The sequence below is a fragment of the Megalops cyprinoides genome, chromosome 7 (assembly GCF_013368585.1).
Source record: "Megalops cyprinoides isolate fMegCyp1 chromosome 7, fMegCyp1.pri, whole genome shotgun sequence".
In the NCBI taxonomy this organism is placed as follows: Eukaryota; Metazoa; Chordata; class Actinopteri; order Elopiformes; family Megalopidae; genus Megalops; species Megalops cyprinoides.
This window is the reverse complement of record NC_050589.1, coordinates 33,340,567-33,362,719: the sequence shown is the minus strand read 5'-3', so window position 1 is coordinate 33,362,719 and position 22,153 is coordinate 33,340,567. Positions and strand designations below refer to the sequence as shown.

The 22,153-nt window shown below is 43.5% G+C and overlaps 1 protein-coding gene across 1 annotated transcript in view; it reads left to right on the top strand.

Moving 5' to 3' along the window:
• Positions 1-22,153, top strand: part of LOC118780531 (phosphatidylinositol 3,4,5-trisphosphate-dependent Rac exchanger 1 protein-like) — a 99,738-nt gene that overhangs the window by 31,577 nt on the left and 46,008 nt on the right. Inside the window, exons 4-9 of the mRNA XM_036533076.1 lie at positions 4,235-4,339; positions 5,954-6,055; positions 9,587-9,748; positions 13,451-13,584; positions 13,814-13,929; positions 16,079-16,228. Of these exons, the coding sequence (XP_036388969.1) occupies positions 4,235-4,339; positions 5,954-6,055; positions 9,587-9,748; positions 13,451-13,584; positions 13,814-13,929; positions 16,079-16,228 (769 nt within the window). The remainder of the gene's footprint in view (positions 1-4,234; positions 4,340-5,953; positions 6,056-9,586; positions 9,749-13,450; positions 13,585-13,813; positions 13,930-16,078; positions 16,229-22,153) is intronic.

Below are 22,153 nucleotides of genomic sequence, written 5' to 3'. Positions count from 1 at the left end.
TTGGGAAATTGCGCTTAACCAGTGGGGCATTGCGGTGCAAGCCTGTGTTGACTTTCCTAGCCATCGCCTCACACTCAGTCCCCTGCCCACCCCCACCTCCGGCCGCACACATATCGATTCCACCCCAGGGACAGAGACAGGGCTGAGTCACAGGTCCACTGAGCGTTGACCTCATGACGGGGTCCGGCTGTGTGCGTCCCCCATTGCAGACGTGCCCCGTGCCCCCCTGTGTCTTGCGTGGGGTTGGCCGGGAGACCCTCTGGCGCGGTGTTTGGAGCAGGCCCGGTGTCCAGTTGCTGCCTTAGTCTACACAGGGTTAGAAGGGGTAATGAGGTAACTCTGTACTCCGGGACTGTATCAGCAGACACCCCCCTCCTCCCTCCATCTCCCACTGGTGATGCCTGCCAGGGGACTGATTGCCCCCGTCTGTTGGTGTCCCCCCCCCCCCCCCCCGACCTGGGCTAAAGCAGAGGAACACCCAGAAGTCTCTCTGTTTTCAATTTTTATTAACCCTCCAATCCCAGCCTGGAGATGATTTACTCTGAATCACAGAGGAAATAACCATAACCCGGAGGAAGGATTCATTCCCCCCCTGCGTTAAGAGCTCTGTCAATCTCTCATTTAATGGACTAGACTCATAACCAGAAAGTTAATGGTTCAAATTCCCACTGGGCCTCTGCTGTTCTGCCCTTTTTCAAGCCACTGTACATAACTTGAAACTTCAGTGAAGATCCAGTTGTACAAATGGATGCCATGTAAAAACTCATGTAATACTGGATAAGATTTTGTGCTCAGCAAATAAAATGTGGAAGTAATGTAAATCAATCCAAAAATAGATATAATCCCATATGAAGTAAGGGCAAATCTAAAAAAAAAAAGAAGGCATCTTATCAGACTCCCATTGCGGGTTTAATTTTTGAAGACTTAAATTATTGAAACCAGTGGGATTTGGGCAAGAGTTGCCAGTTCCTGAAATTAGGGCTGCATTTCAAAAGGCTCTCTGTGTATGTCAGCCAGTCAATTTGTACCCACCAATTTTACGTTTTTTGGACTCTAGCTCCACATGTTCGGTTCATGCTCAGGTTACCCGAATCATTACGTTCTGAAGAAATGCGATACTCGGTACCAACCTTAGCCTGAACCAGGTTCGCAATGCAAACCTTTGAGGTTAGTCTACAGATTTCAACATTTGCCTAATATCTGTCCCTCTGCCACCTTAACTGCGGGTCCCACCAACAGTCTCGTCATTATGAAATATTACAAGCCCACTTTTTGTGTCTCCTCATTTACCTCTGTTTGATAGTGTTTGCGGAGACTGATTCACACTCGTGTTTGCACAGCCCAAAAAAAAAAAAATCCAGTCAAGGAAAAAAAAAAAAAGAAAAGTCTGTCAAAAGACCAAAGACGCAAACAAACTCTCCAAGCTATTTTGAGCACAGCTCCCAGCTTTCATTCCGTCAGCGCCGGAGGCCGCATTTCAAACGTTTAATTTCGGGGTGGAAAGGCTACCCCGCCAGTGAACTGGTGAGGAAGATAAAGCGAAGGAGTGTGAGACTGCGGTGTAGGAGGGGTGGTTCCACTCGGGACCGAAACTTTGCAAGATCAAGCTCGGGGGTGGGGACTGCTCTCGTGTCCTTCAGTGAGGCTCTTGACGAGAATCGCTTCAGTAAACATCCAGCTGTATGAATGGACAATCCGTAACGTGTAAGGAGCTTAAGTGTGCTAAACATTAGAATGCTGTGAAGGCTCTTGATAAAAAGAGAGCGCATTCATTGCGTTGGGTTGGATTTCGGTTGAGGGAAGAGTTCCTGGCGCTCCCTCTTTCCTGTGGGTGGACCAGAGAAGTGTTAACCCTGACAGGCAGAGATCTGATCTCCAAGCGCTCGGCGAGGCAGATACATATTTCAGGGGGTCTTTTTGAACTGTGCTGCTGGTCTGGGTGCGTAATGCTAGCAAGCGCGGCTTTCATCTTTGGCTCTGCATTTTTTTGTGTGTGAGATGAGATGAAATAAGAGACGAGACACTTAAGCTCATAAGTCTAACACTCTCTGATGCTCTCATGTTTTATTCTCGATTGTATAGTCTCATTTTGCCATCTTTTGGAGGCAAAGAAGTAAAAAGAAGCAGTTTTGATCACTCTGAATTAGGGCGTCTTACTTCTGTTGCTTCACTCACAGAACCCATAAGAGGAGGTGTGAAGCCCTACCCATAATGCTTTGCTCACAGAACCCTTGCAGGCAGGGCACTGCTGTGTGTTTTCATGGCCTTGAAATTCCTTTTAAATCACAAAATGGACACAGAAACATTCCTTGAAACCTTTTCCAATGCTATGTAGCATGACTTTGTCCTCACAAGTTTGCCAGGAAATGTCCTGAACAGAATGACACTATGTGACATTATTTTCTTCCTCCTATCACAGATGTGGAAAAAATGTATACTGACATACACAGATCTAAAAACGTAACTTTTAAACTGGTCGTTTGGCTTTTAGCTGTGTAGTTTCCCAGCAGATTAGCCAAAACTAAGCTGCAATTCTTTAAGGCATGAGCCGCCTTTCCACTTTAAATCTTTGTTGCAGCCATTTGGAAAATGAGTGTGACCACAAAAGAGACCTTCAACCACAAGGCATCGTGGGATTTGCTCCAAGTGTCCTCAAGAATAATAGTCAACAAGTTTAAAAAAGATCAGTAGCACACAGCATTTGTGGGTCTTGCCTTTGATCACTGAATTTCAGTAAGTGTTATTTTTTACATATTTTTCACAGGAGGTCATGTGATTGACCATTGCTGAAATGAACACAATATGTAGCCTTAAATTAAACATAAGCAATTTCGTATTTCAAACTTAAAGATAAAATGCATTGTGATTTGGTTTTATTTCCTCCTTGGTTTAGCTTGTGCTCAGATGTCATTGTTCATAGTAATGGTGACAAAATTAATAATGATGAAAAGAAAAAAAAACAACTCCTGCTGCTGTTTGTGCCTCGGAAATGACCTACAGCACAGGTCATTACTCCTGTTTAGCTGATATCCTTTTTCTTCCCTTTATCGGATACACGTTCAGATTGTGAAAGGTTCTTTTTTTTTCTGCAGCATATGTCAGAACAGATGTTCAGCCCAGCAATGGTAGATCTCTATTTATCTGCCAGTTCCCCCTGAAGGCCTGGGGCGTTTCATGGCCTTGGGCTGTGTTTGCCGCTCAAACACACCACCGTGCTCTGCGCAGTGTTGTGGAAAAGAGAGGGAACGCAGTACACGCCGCGTCTGCTGCACAGCACCAAACGCCGTATCAGAGGCAAGGTGCAGTTACCTGTGCAGGTGAAAGTCAAGGAGCACCCACGGCGGACGGGCCCCGTTCTGGGCGCTGCTTTGTTTACGGACCGAGGGGGATTAGCCTAATTTCAGCCCTGCTTTCAGGAGGAATCTGCTCAATTTGTCTAATCGCTGTTGCAGAAATGTCTCTCAGGACATGAAAGTGGGAGCAGAGGCAGGCAATTATCCCAGACAAGGAGTGCTTTTTACTGAAAATATGTGTTTTAGTCTGTTTTGTCTTGTATAATGGTGCAGAATCCCTAAACTGCCTGTAAACAAAACAAAAACCATTCTATTCTATTCTATTCTATTCTATTCTATTCTGTTCTGTTCTGTTCTGTTCTACCATTTCTGGGCCAGCGGAAACATTGTACTCCCCTGGACTCAAACCATTGCAACAGATAGCCCAGATTGTATTATTTTCATACTCAGTGTATCAGGTGTTGCCAGTCTCTCTTTTGCTTGACTCACTCATTTGTTGGTAAATCCCTTTGCAATGTACGGCTCCCCATGTCCTTGCTGACCAGAGCGAACCAGCGCCTCTGTATTGATCTCACCGCGGTCATTCAGAACAGAGAGAGTGTAATGCATCTCTGAAGGATATCTCTACGCACACAAGGTAGAATTTCCTGCCCTGGCCTAGTTCAGATGACGCCAAGGTCGGGTTTCCTAGCTCACTGTAGTGCAGAACAGCAACACTGGAAGGGTGTTCTGCTCACCTCTTTTCAGGTTCACCACAGCAGTACTCTCTGCAGTCTGAGTGTGTCTCTGCAATCAAGTGTGATTAAAATCTCCAACATCATTTTCCTGCCCAACCATCTTTTTTTTTCAGTACAAACATGAATCAGGCCTGATTTGTTGTCTTCTTTCTGTTTCATATAAGTGATGTGTATTCTGTGTATATATTTTTTTTCTCCTTTCAGAAAAGCAAATTTTCTGTGTACGGGGAGTATTGCAGTAACCATGAAAAAGCACTCAGATTGCTGATGGAGCTCAACAAAATCCCCAATGTCAGGACCTTCCTCTTGGTGAGTCACAGTTTTCCCTGCTTCATTATGCTCATTTCATCTCCCCGAAGGCTTTCCTGTGAGGGATGAGGCATTTGCTTGCTACGATACATTGGCAAGCGTGTGGACATCGAAGAGTGAAGAGTCACCTCATGTCAGTGCTCTGCTGACCTTGTGGTAACCCTTATCTCCTCTTGACAGACAAAGCAGGAACCTCATTTGACTCTGGAGTCTATAAACAGTTTCTCCATTAAACCTATTTTATTGGGCTGGTTGGAATTAAACACCCCCTTTTCACTCGATAGACCTGTCTAGCCCATCATTTTATTTGAGGAAGACTGTCAAATGACACAAGGTAGTGAATTGGGAGGGAAGTGGCATAAAATTGCTCAGAATGTAATAAAGAGGACATTTCATTAAAAAAGGAGCAAGGCTTATGAAATATGAATAATGAGACCTTGTTTGAGGAAATAAAATGCAGATTAGCGTACGCTGTCTGCATTCGTCAGGCGTCCCGTCTGGCATTCCGGGATCTCAAAACGAAATTGCTTTTCTTAAAAACGTGCTGCCGCCGCAGTGCCTTGAGCCACCCGTCACGACTGCCCGCCCCACCTGCGATTCGCCGAAGAGGGAGCCTCATTGTTGCTCCCCGCGCGTATCGGCAGTGATTGTATGGAAATGCTCCCGTCCTGCGTGCGGATGGCGCGCTCCCCGGCCTTTGATCTGCCGTGGCGATGCTTCGCGCCCCGCAGCGCCTTCCAATGGGAGCATGGGATGCCTAAAAACCATTGCAGGTCTTTAGCATAATTGTCAGTTTTCTTCTGAGCTGCCTCTGCCAGGCGAGGCCAAAGAAAAAACTGGAATAAAATCCAGCAACTTCATATTGGGTTTTGCTTTCTGGCAGGGCCCCCATTCCTATTTAACCAATAATCCGATGATCAAAGCGTGATGGCTAGAGTTATTGTTCGCTTTACTTGCGAAATGTTATCAAAATGTTTTCAGAATATATTACTGGAGAGTATTTCTTCGTGATGAAGAATAAAGAGTTTATCTGCCCAGGCATATGCAAAAATATCAACACAAAACAAGGTGCTGCTACATGCCCATCAGAAAAATGGATAAGTCTGTATCCGGGCCACATTACACAGTCAGTGCTGAAGGCTTCTCCAGGGGCGAAAAGATGTTGCAGAACCGCTATGTAGACATACATCTTTGCATTCCTCAATTTCCATATTTATTAGAAATTGAGGATCTGGTTAGGGAAAACAACGTATTGTCTGCTTCTCGGTGTGGGTATTGCACTAGGCGTTGTGTCTTCCTTCTGTCAATCTTCCTCCAAGTAGCGAGATTCGCCCTCATTATCAGGTGCTGTGTGGGGATCCCTGCTCTCCCTGTTATTAGCAAGGAGAGTGGAACCAAGGGTGTTCGCTTCCGTGGAGGGAGACAACAGTGCTGTAGTGGCCCCCCCGTGTCATTTTTCACGAAGGCTGTCACAAATTGTTATGTAAAATTTTCATTGAGTGCACTGTCATTTGTGATGCTGAGAGCAGGAGAATGAAGGAAGGGAGGTCTTGATAACATGGAGCACTTTTGTGTGTGTGTGTGTGTGTGTGTGTTTGTGTTTGTCATTTTCAGCACTGCATGCTGTTGGGAGGTAAGAAGAGCACGGACATTCCCTTGGAAGGTTACCTGCTCTCACCCATCCAAAGGATCTGCAAATACCCCCTCCTGCTCAAGGTAACCGGCCCCTGTCTTCACACTCATGCAAACCCTTCACACTCTACAGGGCTCCCAAACATATTACTTGCAGCAGTCGTCTTACGAGAGCCACGGTGGCTGTGTTGTGTTAATACCAGAATGGCAGTGTGCGTGTGGTTTTAGGGAGGGTGTATAGGTTAGTTTGTGATACCACAGATGGATTTCTTCCCTGGTCATATAGAAATCAGCAAGCATCGCAACAGGGTTTGCACCAAAACAGGCAACCACTAATGGAAGAAGTTACGTGTCATGAGTAGGTGTGGTGTACAAGCCACCACTGAGTATAAAGAGATGCAACCATATTTTTTTTAGCAGAAATTGTCCCTTGTTGGGGAAGGTATTCTAGTGTTACAGAACCGAAATCCCAGATTAGCTGATGGAAGAGGAGGAAGTGAAACAAACACGAAAAAATTACTTTACCCCTTTCCAGTGTGCACCTTTAAAAAGATAATTCAGCTGCGGTTTTATAAATGTGTGTTGTTCCTCTTGCTAAAGTAGGAATCCACACAGCAGAGATGTTATTTTTTCTACAAAGCAATGAAAAGCTAATTTGAAATTCTTTTGTGGTTCCATAAACAGCTCCACAATAACACATCTCATTCCAACCCCAGAATACATTTGCTGTCTCTCCCCATGGAGTGAATAACCTTGCTGTGCATGCTGACGACTGGAGGCAGAGACGAGCTACTTTGAAGGGATTGCTGTCCTTTGGAACTGAAATTTTGATAAATCATAACTTCCTTGTAGTGGTAATCATGCCTTAAATGCTTCCAGCACAGCCACCTGAACGCGCTTTTGGGTCTCATTTAGATCGTAAAATGACTGACTTGTTGCAAGGGAGATCTAAAATCAAGCATCCATAATTCGCTGGAGAGGGGAAAGGCAGCACACAGTGCCTGAGTGAGTCAACGCTGAAAAACAGAGAAAGTCATCAGCCCCTCTGAGACCGAGGTCTGTGCACCTTATTCACATCCCGACCAAACTGGAACGTGAGGAGTAAATTGAAAATGTGTTTTGCGGCTTAGTGTCACTTTGACAGGGATTTGGAACCCTGAAAAAAGCATGGGATCTTTTGTAAGAAGTAAAGATTGTCTAAAATTAATGTTGCTCTTTTATTTGTGTTACATAAGAGGGCAATGGCTTTAAAGTGTTACATTGTGAAATTTGTATTCTAATGATTTTTTTCTATAGTGTTGGACTTCTTACTATTGGGCAGACCTCTTGTATTATTAAGCAAAGTGAAGGTACATTTGATAATTAGTCCCATGTCCCTGCATTGCAAAAAGGTCTGAAATGTCTGCTTGGCAGAGGCTCAAATCCTTTCCTAACAAAAACATCAGATGAATGGAGCACATAACAAGGGCTTCATTAACGAGTCTGCAGGTGTTTGTCCTGTCTGCTTGCCTTTCTGATTGTCCCATCAAATGACCGCAAACGTCACCATCGCTGCACCTGAGCTGGCCATTGGCTTCTCACTGTGGGCGGGCCATGGCGTGTTAACTCTTTTTGCCTCAGATCTGTGCTGCTGAGGTTGAGGAAGTGTACAAGGCCGCTGTTTGATTGGCTGGGCAGGAAACTGAGGTCGCACGTTGTTGTAAGTGTACAAAGGTGATAGTGCGTAGTGCGCCCTTCCACTCAGCTACAGTGAGCGCCCACTTTTCAAGTGGAGACGCTCCTCTCGCTAACAACCCGCTGGGAGAGCGTTAACCTTGAGAACGGTCACACTGTCAGGCCTTGCTGACACACTCATATTGTAGCCCCATGGCCACAACAGCTAATCGTAAGCAACGCTGCAGTCTGTTCACACTCACAGACTGGAGGTGAGGCCACTGCACTTTAGAGTGCGGAACTCCCGTTTCAGAGCATAGTGCAAGAGCTCGAAGTAAACAGGCATGGAAAGTGGAAAGCCCTTCGCTCTCTGTTGATGATGTAAAAGGCCAGCAAGGACCAAAATAAAGTTGTTCCTAGTAATCATGGCACTTGCAGCTGAATGAACCTCCTGGGTCCTAGGCACAGTGATCAAGAGGAGCCACCATGAAACAACTGTCTGTTCTGCTTAGCAGGATGGGTATTACTGTTTTCACTGTTGTTCAGTGCACAACCACTATCTACTCCCAAAAGTTACTTACTGGTTCAAACATGTAAGGGCATGCTCATTTGCACACTAAACAGAGATATCATCGGTTCTCGCTACCTGCTTCTATCAGGACAATCTAGTTCAGTTCTAGTTTCTACCTTTCACAACCACACTGCTCATGAACATGATCAGCTCAGAAAAGGGGCCTTGTAACCACCAGTAATTTCAGTGTGACCAAGGCCTCTGAGTTCTGGCTGCTCTGTCTCAATTCTGCACTTTATGCTTGACGTTCATGTTGGAAGAATTGGACAGTCAGTCAAACAGCAGAATACGGAATTAATTTTAATTCCATTGTAACTAAGTGTGTCAAGTTCTGATATATAGAAAGACTGGACACAGAAGCTTCAGATCTGTCCAAAAAAGCTGAATGTTCATGATTGTTTGAACTCCAAATGTTTGCCAGTTGAAGGCATACTGAGTCAGCCATCTGTAGCCGGACTTTTGGGTAGATGTCTGGTTACTATACATACTTCCTGGTTCAAAGCAGTTTCACGTTTCATTGGGTACTCAGTTGGCTCACTCCGAGTTTTTTTTTCCTGTGCAAAATTGATTTTTTTTTTTTTTTATAAAGAACGTGTCTGTTTGGATTCATATTTTTTCATTTGATTTGCATTTTTTCTTCCTTGACACATATGTGATTCAGCATCGTTTCATTATTGTCATGATATTCTCATACCATATCACTTGCATATTTTGACAGAAGGGAAAAAATGACAGAGCTTTGTGCAACGTGTTCAGTGCCAATCATTGTAAAATGGTTTCAAATCCTCTTTATCTCCTTTTAGTCAGATTGCTTAGTGTGTTCTTAAGGGTTACAGACCTGTTTTTATACCGAAGATAGATTATGTTACAATCAATATATTACAAGTCAAAGATACAAAAATGCAAAGAAGTCAGATAAAAAGGTTAGATTAGAATAGATGCTTAGATTCTGTTGTATATTTTGTTTGGGAATGTACCTTATGAATGAAGGAAGCTCGAAAGCGCGAAATACTTGAGGTACCCATGTGTATTTTGCCATCACATAGCTAAAGGCTGAGTCCCTGGTTATTCAGCACCAGTCATGTCCCTTAGAGAGACCTTTCCCTGCTGTTTATTAAAGGTGATTGATTATAACTAATCAGCTCCCTACACCTTGGCGCATAGAGACTGCCTGGTCATTAAATTACACCCTTCTCCAGGGCAGCTTGCGCAACAGACTTTTCCCTGAACACTTATTTATACAGCTGAATATTAACTGAAGCGATTTAAGCACCTTGCTCAAGGGTGCAACAACAGCGCCTCGCCTGGGATTGGAACCCGCAGCCTCCTGGTGAAAGGTCAGGTTCCCTAACCAGTATAACGAACTCTGTGCCCTCCCCCATCCTCCCCAGGAGCTGCTGAAGAGGACTCCGAAGAAGCACGCGGACTACCCTGCAGTGGAGGAGGCCCTGCAGGCCATGAAGGCGGTCTGCTCCAACATCAACGAGACCAAGAGGCAGATGGAGAAGCTGGAGGCCCTGGAGCAGCTCCAGTCGCACATCGAGGGTTGGGAGGTGCGAAGCTCGCCCCATGTGTCCCCCACACCCACCCACCCTCCCTCCCTCACCACCGTGCCACTTGGGAGATTTATTTTTTCCTCCTTTACTGTGAGAGGGTAGATTAATAGCGCTGTGTGTACAGAACACTATTTTAATCTGCTTGCCAGTTAAGAAAGTAAGCTTTAAGTAAGCAGTAAGCTTTGTCCTCAAAATTGTGTGGAGAATCTAAGGCTTACCTTTGTGTCACTTCTTACACAACATTGTAAGTTTGCCAAATAATGAAAATCGTTGCGTAAGTAACCTAAAAACGTGACACTTGCTAAGTTTCGTTTCTCAGTATTAAGGGCAGGGGACAATGCAGTCAGATTGGATATGTTAAGAATAGTTTACTAACTTCTCACTCTTCAATACACAGGAATCTGTATGCAGAAAAACTACTAAAAACAAGAAATGTAAATATGTAGTATTAATGATCAGTCAATCTTTGGTCATGAGAGACGGTAAATAGAAACTGCAGACGTGGTAGAATACAAGCCATAGTGACGCTCATGCCATTTATGTGAACTGACATGTACTGGAAACAGCGAAATCTGTAGATATGGAAGAATCACATGCTGAAAGTGTAGGGCCCAGAGCATCTGATAATATGGAGCCATTTTTAGTCTGTCAGATTACAGGTTATGTCAAGACACTTTTTGACATTCTGATAGCAACTACCTGATTCCTCATTTTATGTCAATACTTCATTTGCTGTTTTTATATTCTTTTGAAACACCACTGGTTCGGGTCACGTGCTTCAGTGATTGTGGCCTGGTATGACGTTACTGACCGTGCCCAACGCCTCGAGATAAGATGAATTGGTGTTGAGTCACAGCTACGGTGTGAAAGAGAGTTCAGGGCAAGGGAGGGGGGGGGGGGGGTGAGTTAAGCAACAGCACAAGTCCGGTGGGAGGTGAGCTCAGGGAATCCGTACAAGTAAATCAGCCCTCGGGCAACATTTTCATTCACTGTGTCACAAGGAGGAAATGAGAATGGAAGCCAAAGGGAAGCAGGGCTACTGTTGCTCTAGAGACCCGTCAGAATAGCCGTGTCTTGCGTCACACTGGTAGCCGCTTCACTGACAGAGCTGACAGCTTTCTCAACTCTGACACTTTCGTGCTAACGGAAGGACAGGCGCCGAAAGGTGTTTGCCGCAGCTTTGAACGATAAGGACCTTCCAGATTTAACACACTGTTTTATCATGTGTTGACAGCCCCTGGTGCTAGTGGGCTGTCGCACGATGTTCTGCTGAAGCATCGGACACAGAGCACCCCCTTTACCCGGCCCGTTGCCTCTGCAAAATCAAGCTCCTTGTTTTCCATCGTGGAAGAGCCGCCCGCGTGGTAGCTAGCGAAAGGGCCGAGCAGCCAGCCCACAGTGGAAACTCAGCCCCTAACACACTAACAGGGCTTCACCATCATGAGCCGTTTCAACCACAACACTGTGGACGAAAGAAAAGAGTGTTCTCTCTGCTGTAGGCGGACCCTTTATGATTAAAAGGTTAGTTCAAAGGAATTTATGTCTGGGGAAGAACCTTTGGTAAAATCTGCAGCGAGTGCCTGTTTAAGGGCACCACTTATGTGACGCTCGTCTTTAGAAAGAAAGGGTTTTTTTTTGTATGAATCGACTTCACTTTGCGTGTCACTAAAAATGTCACTGGGTAAATGTGATACAGCATTCCTAGAATGGGCTCTACATTTTTCTTGCGGGGAAGATATTTGTGTATTGCTCTTGCCGTGTAATTATCATTAAAACAAAACTGTGTCCTCTGTGGCACGATAGCAGTGTTACACCAATGACCTGTGGAGAACTTTGTTCAGGATGAGCTGTCCTCATTTTTAATAGAGCCAATTATGAACCTGGCCATGAACGCAATCAGTTACGGATGGTGTGGAGCCTCAGGAGGCTTCTTCCTGTGGAGATCAACATGTCTTTGATGACATCATTGCCTCAGTGCAACATCCAAGTGGTTAGGCCTCCTCAATACATTATCTTTACTGTGAAGTGAAGAGGGTTACCACTCTTGTGCTTTGGTGTTGTAGGCTGAGAAGCCAAATGTATTTGCTCCAAACACTCTTTTTCTTTAGAGGACTGTGGTTCTGACATTGAGAGAACTTCAAAACTAAAACTAGATTTGTTTTCCCAAATTTTTTTCCTTTCAGGTCTTGATTTTTCATTAAAACTTATTTTTGGAGTTAATATTCTTATGATATTGACTGCTATTTTTGTTTTCCACTTCCCAATACAAATGTAATTGGACCTCTCTGGAGTTATTGTTGAGCTCGGAAGACAGTATTAATATTTGAATAATTTCAGCGAGGATATCTTTTAAAGGGGTCAAGCCACAGAATCCTGTTTCTTTAAGGGCATCAGTGTGTTGCACACATTATCCTGACTGTGTAAAAAGATTTCTGATGATTTTTTTGAGCAAATCACCTGGAGAAAAGTACTTAGTTCTGGGGCTATGTACAAGCCCCATTCATCTGGAAAGGCTTCATATTGGCTGAATGCAAATTCAACATCTGCCAAACGGAACAGATTATGCCGTGAAAGCACAGAAAATGCCTTCACTCACTGACTGTCTGTTCAGGCTATCCATTGTTATTTTTGGAATCTAATTTGTAAAAGATTATGTCTGCATAACCTTTAAATGAATGTCTTTCAGATTAGATCTGTCCCCTTTTTTCATTCATTGGAATCTAAAGGGAAGTAATTGGTACTATCAAATGCTTGTGACATTACCAAATTATACATATTTAACACAGACTCTCTTAGAAACTGGTTTACCTCACTCACCTCAAATAAAAGACATATTTTTCAAACAGTGAGGCATCACGGAACATGCCATATGAGAAAAATCTAGACCTGCATGGTTAAGGATGTCCAGATGTCTGTAGGGGATGGTGTCTGGCATCATTTAAAAGTCTCCTGGTTTCCATATTTAGAACTGAACATTAGCATTCAGATGTGAACTCCCAGAAACCCCTGCTCTTGGCTTTAGGAACCGCCCAGATGACCTCCTCTTCAAAGCAGGCTTAAAAAACAAAGGCAGCCGGAGAGAAGTTTGCTGAAAGGTCACACCAATGTTTAACTGACTCCACAGCCTGTCTGGGAAATAGTGTAACATTTTGTTTGTGCCGTGTGTTGATGTTGTTTGCTGGTAGGTGTGCGTATGTGTGCGTGACTGGAGGTTGGAAGGGATGGATGTGTGTGTATTTGCTTGTGTGAATGAAAATAAGAATGTTTTTACTTATCATTAATCGCACGCAATTGAAAGTCAACACCAGGTGCTTTACATGTTTGTGTCCATTACTTTGAAGAAGAAAAGTCATACTTAAATTTGGAACACCAGTCTCTCAACCACACATTCAGCTCAGCCTTGTTCAGCTTGGTTAGTGTAATGAAATAACTGTATTCATCATTTTTTTTCATTTTATTTTTCTTGGAAGTTGCCCTTCCTGTATCTAGGGGTGACTTACATAGCTTACATACCATTTTGTCCACATTTTCTCTGTACTGTATGAAGGCATTTCAGGTTAAGTACTTTGTTCAAGAGAACGGAACATGCAACTACTCAATTACAAGAAAAATTCCTTTATAACTATTTTTAATGCTGTCATATTAATACCACCCTAGATGTTACTCAGAACTACATTTTTCATTCCACATTTCTCACAGGGCACCAATCTCACTGACATCTGCACAGAGTTGCTGTTGTATGGCAATTTACTCAAGATCTCTGCCGGGAACATTCAGGAGAGGGTCTTCTTTCTGTTCGACAACCTCTTGGTGTACTGCAAGCGGAAATCTAGGCGAGTATCACGGTCCCCTGTTGCGGAGTGGCTTCAAAGAGCACCCTCCAAAACTCCTGTTCACACTTTCCATCTCATGTAAAGCCAGTGCAACTGATACAGCATGCAGTGCTCTGTACGTCAGAAGACGTCTGTGAAAAACGTTTTTGTCATGGCATTCTGACAAACACAGCTGATTCTGGTGTGTGGTGACCCTATGAGTAATTGGCCTTTTTGTTCATATATCCAGGGTGTCGGGTAAGAAGTCAACCAAGAGGACCAAGTCCATCAACGGACCCATGTACCTGTTCAGAGGCCGGATCAACACAGAGGTGATGGAGGTGGAGAACGTGGAGGATGGAACAGGTTTGTATTGGACCAGCCAGATTTGGCCCGGGGGAAACTTGTTTGAGGAAAGTTGTTTCAATGGGTGTTTACAACAAGGGGACAAAGGAGAAGTGTTCTAACGTTTCCTGACTAACAAAAGGACAGTTTGGTGTTTTTTGTCTTCTCAAGCAAGTCACATATCCATGATATCATACTACATTAATTATAGTATATTCTATTTGGACATCTTGTTGATTCTGTTACTGTCAACCATAGCGATATCTTCTCCATTGTTATAATATCGCAGTTATTTCATTGCACTATATCCAGTATAACCTGAATTATTTCTCTGAAGGGTGCTCTGTGAAGACCTGATTGTTGGCCTTCGGCACTATGTTCAGTAAAACACGTTCAATAAAAATTGCCAATTGCCGATGGAAGACGGTGAGGAGAGAAGGCGGTTGTGTTGTTCAGAAGGCAGGAGGTTCACGAGGTGAGCGCGCAGGCGCTGTAGTGCGGAGCTGCCTGTTTGTGTGGTCGAGGGTGAAAGAGGCCAGAGAGGATGTGGCAGCCATGTGCTGAGCAACTGCCTTCTCTCCCCACACTGAGGCTGGCAGAACGAGACGGGCACAGCCGCTTTGCCAGCCGGCGCCTCTGAAGGTTTGGGGCAAACCGCAGAGACAAACATTTCAAATGGCTTTCTCGTGAGAAAAGGAGAGATCTGACACTCAGAGGGAGAGCGTTTTCTGACTAATCAGTCATTTTTGAAAGAGAAAGTCAGACACTGCCCAGGTTTCTCTTCAAACTGATACTGTGGGTCTGCACAGTGACAAATTAAAAGAAGCGCACACATGAAGAGTTCAGCTTTTCAACCAGCTTTAGTTCTGTTGTACGTCTTATGATGTAGTAGTTCACTTTGCTGTGAAATCCCCAGAGACTTCAGCATTAGATTACTGTATCACTTTCCATCCTTGCATTTTCACAGGTGTGACATTAGCATGATTAATCACTTCAAGGTGACTCCAATAAGGTCTTAATAAACATTCATACAAACAGCTGACACCTCGCTCTCCTCTTAATGGGCCTGGTATTGCCTCAGGCACAGAGATATATCAATTTGTAATGATGCCTCCTTTTTAGAGGTCATGGTCATGTATTTAACAACATAGCATATGAAGACAATACCGAACAAAAACCTTATGAGGATCTTTAATCAGACACTAGGAATTAACCATTTTCAGTGTTTTAGGGATTGATGCTTTAAGGTGTGTTTACTTTAGTGAATGAGGTGTTTTGTCTCACTGTGATATCATTAATATCTCATTCTAATTGTTGTGTATTGGCAGAGGTAGTTTTGCATTGCAACATATGACTAGACCTAAATCTTAACAATGTTTTTCACAGACAAAATTTATAGTTAACTATAAACATTCCATGGTTAAATGGAAACATTCATGCTGCTGTATTATTTCAGTTTCTTTATGCTGACATGTTTCCCTAGTACAGTTTAGAGATTTAATGCTGAATTTGTGAAGATTTATGACCTCTTAGCCTCTCATGTACATTGAGCTCATCTTCGTATTGCTATTTATCTTTTGATCTATGCATGCCTATGTGCATATTGGTATGTGTGTGTTTATTAGCAAGGTCAGAGTAGCAGTATGAGTGCGGCAGTGACTTGCAAGTCCTGTCTGTTATAATTGTTAACAACAATGAGAACAGTTGGAGCTATTTAATAAATTTGATTGATGCAAAATTGAAATGTAAGCTGCCCTTGTGGAGTCTGGGTAGTCCCTGTCACCTTTCTCTGGTAAAAATGGGTGGACAGCTGCATCTTAATCTGATCTCAAGAAAATTCATGATGAACTGAGCAAAACAAGCACTGCTCAGGGACTGCGATGACTGTGCTTCTCTTCATTAGTGCCTCTTTGCCATCTAGTCGGCAGATAAAGGTACCATTGTTACTTTGGGGGAGCCATTCATTTAGTTGGTGAATTTGTGAGTTAGTGAGGGACACTACTGTTTGTTGTGTCACAGCCAAAAATGTGACATTGATATAATTTTGTTTTTCAAGGACAAAGTTATTGAAATTTAAAGGTCTGTTCCATGATGGTTTTTTTGTCTTCGTTCAGTTGATTAATGTGAGTACCACAGTCATTCTTAACCAAGTTTTATTGTTCTTTTACAGCCGACTACCATAGCAATAACTACACTGTGACCAACGGTTGGAAAATCCACAACACGGCCAAGAACAAGTGGTTTGTGTGCATGGCGAAGAACGCAGAGGACAAACAAAAGTGGCTGGACGCCATCCTGAAGGAGCGAGAGCAGAGAGAGAGTGAGTGACAGGGAAAGACCTGCGCTTGTTTAGCTATGTCTTTGGGCTTTTTCTTTTGTTTTACTGAAAGAACAAATGCTTTAGCTGCATGGCCTCCAGGACCCTTACCAGACACCAAAGGGTTAAAAACATCCTTCAGCACAAATCATGTCTGACAGTGATGCACTTTGCCCTTAAAGTGGAGCAACAAGTTAGGAAACATCTTTATTTTTCTTTCATTCATTACACAATGGGGGCGCTGGGTGCTGATGAATAATATTGTGTAAGCAATGCAAAAATGTAACACTTCCTAAAATGTATTTCTCAGAGTTAAGGAGAGTGCACATCTGGGACTCAGTCTAAATCGGGACAGAGCAGCAGCCACTTCTCTTGCGAATAGCCTTGTTTTTTCTTCTGAGTTAGTTTTGGCAGATTCGGTGTGCAGAAATTGTAGTATGTTTTCCTGGAGCACACTTCTGTGTAAAAATAACCCCAGCTCACATCACACGGGGGCTGGTGTTTGAGTTAACCAGACCGAGTGCGGTCATTGATGAAATTGCTTTCCTAGGCTGCCATGCATGGAACACTTACTCCAGCGCTTTCGTCTTAATGTGTGGTGAAATAACTTGCAGCACAACTGACCGAATATTAGAACGCATTTGATCTCATTTAGTATGCTCGCAAGATTAACTGAAGCAGACTTTTAAGGAACAGTGGCACCAACAGTTCTGCTTTTTCCTAAACCTGGTCTTATCTGAAATGTTGAAGATGTGATTCGGTTCTTAAAAACAACTGAAGGTGACGGTGTTCGGCGCTGTTTTTTTTTTTCTGGAGGGTTGTAGCAACCGGTGTTTTGCTCCGTGGTGCAGCTCGAGCGACAGCTGGCGACGCTGCAGACAGATCGGACAACTCATTCACAAAACAACCATGATGCGCTAAAAACAGAACATCGACCCTGGTCCTGGAATAAACTGGTGGCAGGCTGCCAGAGAGAGCAACACTCACCAAGAAAACATGCCACTCCTTATGTTTGTTACTATTCTCTGCGAAGCTGTCGTGCCTCCTGTGTGTTGACTAGGCTTTTATAAAAACCTGCTGAGCTTTTTATGACTCATCACTTTTAGAGCTGTTTTTCCATGCAATGACAAATACTACACGGTTGTAAATTTCTAATATAAATGCAGTGGTTTTTGTTGATACAGTACCATTGCGATATGGTAGTAGTAACAGTAACATGCCAGTTGGCAGCATTGCACTTGCTTGGATCTTGATGCTCTACCAAATTAAGATTAAGAGGAGAACACAGGAGATCAGTGTGCCATAACGTTGAGCCCAAACTAATCAAGCCTTGCAGCAATCTTAGTTATCCAGGCATAATCAACAGAATGCTGAGAACCTGCTCCCAGTGGAGCATCTTACAAGAGATCACTAATTATCCTGTTTGGCTCCCTTTCTAAATTATTGAACAAAAGAGTTCTGGTGATGAAATGTAAGCTACAGAAATTCATGAAGAGATCTTTCGATATAAAGTACAGAGTCAGTCATCTGTTTTTGGCCTTACCATTATAATGGGGACTATACCATGAAATATCAGCTCCATATAACATGGTGCAATGTAGAGCAATAGAGAAGAATAAATGCATAATTCATTCCCTCTGATAGTTCAAAACCAATCCTCTCCAAAGCCCTGGGATTCCCTCGAAGCAGTGCAGCAAGGGGGTTATGGCCCACTCTAGTGTGAAGCATTGATTTGTCTCCTTACATTTGGAATTAACGGTGATTTAATGACAGCATTTACATTCTCCAATTTCAAAGGGACGTTTTCTTAGTGCCAAATTCCAGTCTTGGCCAGTCTCACATGTATGTAAAGGTATGGGCGTGACCCTGGCAGGTGTTCCTATATTTTCAGTATTAGTGAATGGATGAAGGATGCATTCATGAGGCAGACAGATGTAGAGGTTTGCATAACAGTTTTGCTCAGAGGAACAGATTTTCTTTAAAAATCATTATTAAAAACTAGTGGCAAATAATGGACATTCAGTGGACATTCAGGCATACTGCTTGAAGAAGACAGAGTCACCAAGTTCTGTACAAAATGTATATATAGATATACAGAATGCATTTAAAATATATGACAGTACATATTATCAGTACATGTGGTTTCCTGTTTCTCTTTTTGATGTTAACTTTGTCTTTCTTATTTCAAGTACCATGTTGCTTTGCTGCTCTCTCCTTAGGAATGAACACCCTTTTTTTGCTTTTTGCTTTTGCAGCTTCAAAGGTGTGTTTTAACTTGGGACAGGAGACACCTGGAATGGGCTGTCTCTTGTTTTGCCATTGGGGGAATGAGCGAGGGTCAGTTAGTCCTTGATGTAGTCACCAGGGCTCCTATTTCCAGGCAAAAAGCCCATGATATACAGCAATGTTTGCAACATGTGAGAAGGGGAAATAAAAGAATTTGGCTCAGGGTTTGTGGCCAGTTAATTAAGAATCACATCAGCAAAGCACTTAAATGAAATCTCTTGGAGCAAATTAGAACTCAGTCTATGAAGTAAAAGCAGTGGAATATTGTGTTCAGCACTTATGAATTTAAATTGGTTTAAGATGATTTCTCATTTTATGGTCTCATTACTCATTAGATGCCCTAACATGAAAATGTAGGCATTTTCTCATATTGTAAAGAAATTGTATTTCTCTGTCGAAAATTCTGACATGGTTTTTCTTCCACATCTACCTTGCGCAGTGCATAAAGCCATGTGCACAAGCTTAATGCCCAAAGCAATAGTGTTGCTCGACACATGACCACATTCAATAAGGACGCTGTCACAGGGCCTCTCGGAAACCCTCAGATCTGCACCTGACCTTGCCAAAAGGACCTGCCTTATGGGCCTCCCAGGCCTCCGTCAGTATCAGCTTTCAGTGATTGGCAGTAGATCTTAAGCCAGCAGATGCCACATCAGTCACGCGCGTTGCATTCTGGGAGATCTACCGAGGGCCCCAAGGCAGACTCGGCTGCCACAACACCGACTCCCCAGAGCTGTGTTTCAGGGAGCCAGGCATTGTAGCCGTACCCCGTGGCACGTGCGCTGAACGTGCAGAGAGGTCGTGCTTTGGTGTGCCACTCAATGGGTACCCCTGTGACGGTCATCAGCTTTGTGCTGAGTAATACTCCAGAGCGAAAGGGACTTCTCAGAATGACAGATAAACTTAGGGGATTCCAGCATGCCTTTGTGGATTAAATTTGCATTTTTCCATTTGGCAGATGCTGTTATCCAGGATGACTCACTAGTGCATTCAGTAGGGTTAGGCAAGTAGCCGCACAGATACTGAATCATTAGCACCATCCTTATAAATAAGTAAAGTGCCATTGCCACAATGGCAGAAAGTGCTGTCACAGGGTGCACAGCTTTAACTATTAGCATGATATTCTAGTTTACATGCCTCTCATGTCTTTTTGCGTTTACCAAGGTTTGTCACTGGTGTCTTCAGGCAGTCATAGTCCTGAGTTCAAACAAAAGTGTCTAAGTGATACTAATATAGGCTAGAGCTGAAGGAGTATAAGATCTCCTCTGATGTGACAGGCAGGAGTTAAATGATTATTGTGCAACAATGTCGCTGAAGCCAGTGAGGTGGACGCATGGTCTCAGCTGGCCTGGTCAATCCAGAAAGCCGTTGGACAGTGAACAGGGGCATTGACTTGAAAGGGGCAGTGCTACGTGCTGCACGAGGCAGGTCATGTTCAGATCAGATTTCACTATTGTGTTTTCAAGGGGAAATTCACCCCCACAACTCATTGATTGACAGCTGAAAACATGCAAGTGTGGGCTTAAGAACAATACACAACCAGTACTTACTTAGGACAGGCAACAAGTATGTAGACACATACATGTAGAGTAACAGTAACTGGCTCCATAGTCCAGCGTGAGTTTACATGTGGTTGGTGGCCATAGGGATACAAAAGCTGTCTTAAAAAGGAACACCTGCATGTCCAACCCAAAGGTCTAGCATTGGTGATTACCTGAAGAATCGCATGTAATATGGAAAGTTCCACACAGTGTTGACCTTCATGACATCAACATGCAGAAATTTTCCAATTTCCTTAATCTCTGACAGAAATGGTTTACCCTTCATAGGGCACAGCTTTTTTTCTGGTAGTCGGTGGAGGCCAGAGCCCATGGGCTCCTCAGACAGCTGAGCTGGGTGACAGGACAGGCCTGTGTGGCCTTCTGTCCTTATAGCCATGCTTTTGTTCTGAGTCCATTCCAGCTGCTGCTAGCTGCAGGCTGCTCTACTGTCGCCCTCAACCAGCTCCAAGCTCACCCTGGAGACCTGCAGTGAGAACACAGGAGAGGAAAAATGGCCCCTCTCTCGTTCTCGTTCTTCTCTCTCTGTCTTCTTCCTCTCCCCCTTCAGAACAAGAAGGTCAAAACAAGAAATCGACCAGTAATACAGTACCTCTCTCTGTCTGTCTCTGTCTTTCTTATATGAATGTATATACGTGTGTTATGTAGTGGTCTCATGAGCCTTGTGGCAGTGGGAGGTGTTCGTTTTATAAGGCTGACCTTTCTCAATCAAAGCACAATTTGTTTGCTTTTCATAGTCGTTTCATTGCGAATTCAAACTGCGTTCAGCCGTTCAACGGTGCTCCCCGCCGTAGCAACGGCACATTAGAGCAATACCATGGGTTCACATGTGTGCCTGTAGCAAAGAGAAACCTCACAAGTGCCGGTAGTCAGGACCTGACACTGCCTTTATGGTCTGTCCCTTGGTCCCTTGGACCTGGTGGTGAGTCAGACCCAAACGGCCCGTTTGGGGCTTGGAATCGTTTCCTCGGGTCCAGGAGTGTCCCCTTTATTGCGGAGAAAGTCTAGACGTCTCGCAGCATTTAAAGCAGGGTTTATTTCTCCAGGATCTCGGAACTCTCAGTTGTTTAGACTGGCATCACACATAAGCACCCCCCCAACCCCCTGCTTCTCCATGCCAGGCTGGGTGGCAGTCATGTAGATCAATGCAGTCATTCAGCAGGGAACTAGATAAGAATTTTTCCTTCACTCATTCCTCTCCTACTCCAGTCTAAAGTGTGGGACTGGTGAAACATCAGTAGATGTCAACAACAGTATTGAAACACATAGAGAATTTCATTGTATATGTTTTAATGCTATAGTGTGGGGGCATGCAGTTCTTGAAATTTGGATTGCTGTATTTACTTTAGGGACCGCACTTTCAAATGCTGCCAAACAATTTTGGGTCATTAACCCCCACTGACCATTGTAAATTGAGCAATTTCTAGTAGTCTCAGACAAAGTAGTTCACGTGAATGGCACTGGGAAGCAGCCAAAAGGTCTGGTGAAAAAGTCTTGGATAGATTCCAATAATCTTTACAGGAATCCTGCAGAGGATTTGCCTCTGATCATTACAGATTTTGGGTAAATGGTTGCAAGGTTGTGTTTCTTGCAAGCATTGCTGAGAGGCTCTTTTGTGAAGTTACAGTCTCATGTACTCTTCACCAAACTTTCAATAACATCAGTTTAGATGGGCCAGGCTTATATCTTCAGTTAAACAATGACAGGTCATGCTTACGATGGTATCAACTCAGAGCTAAAGGCCGAAGTCAAGAAATTAGATGTAATAGTTCAGTAAAAACTTTTTTTGGAAAATACCAAAAACAAAAGAACAAGTTATTTGCCTGGACAATATGAGTCAAGGTAGGTGTGGGACTTACTACCTTCATTGTAGCTTTAAAACTGAGACCACAAAAAAAATCCCACTATAAACGAAGGTGATTTCTTTTTTGTTGTTTTTGCTTTTAGACTTGGTCACTTTTCATTTTTCATTGACCCTTTCCAGATCATCGCTCAATGGGGGATTTTTATTTCTCAACAGATTAGTAATATTATTCTGAGCAGGACATGCCCAAAACCCCCTTGGTGATGTTAATGTTTTTGT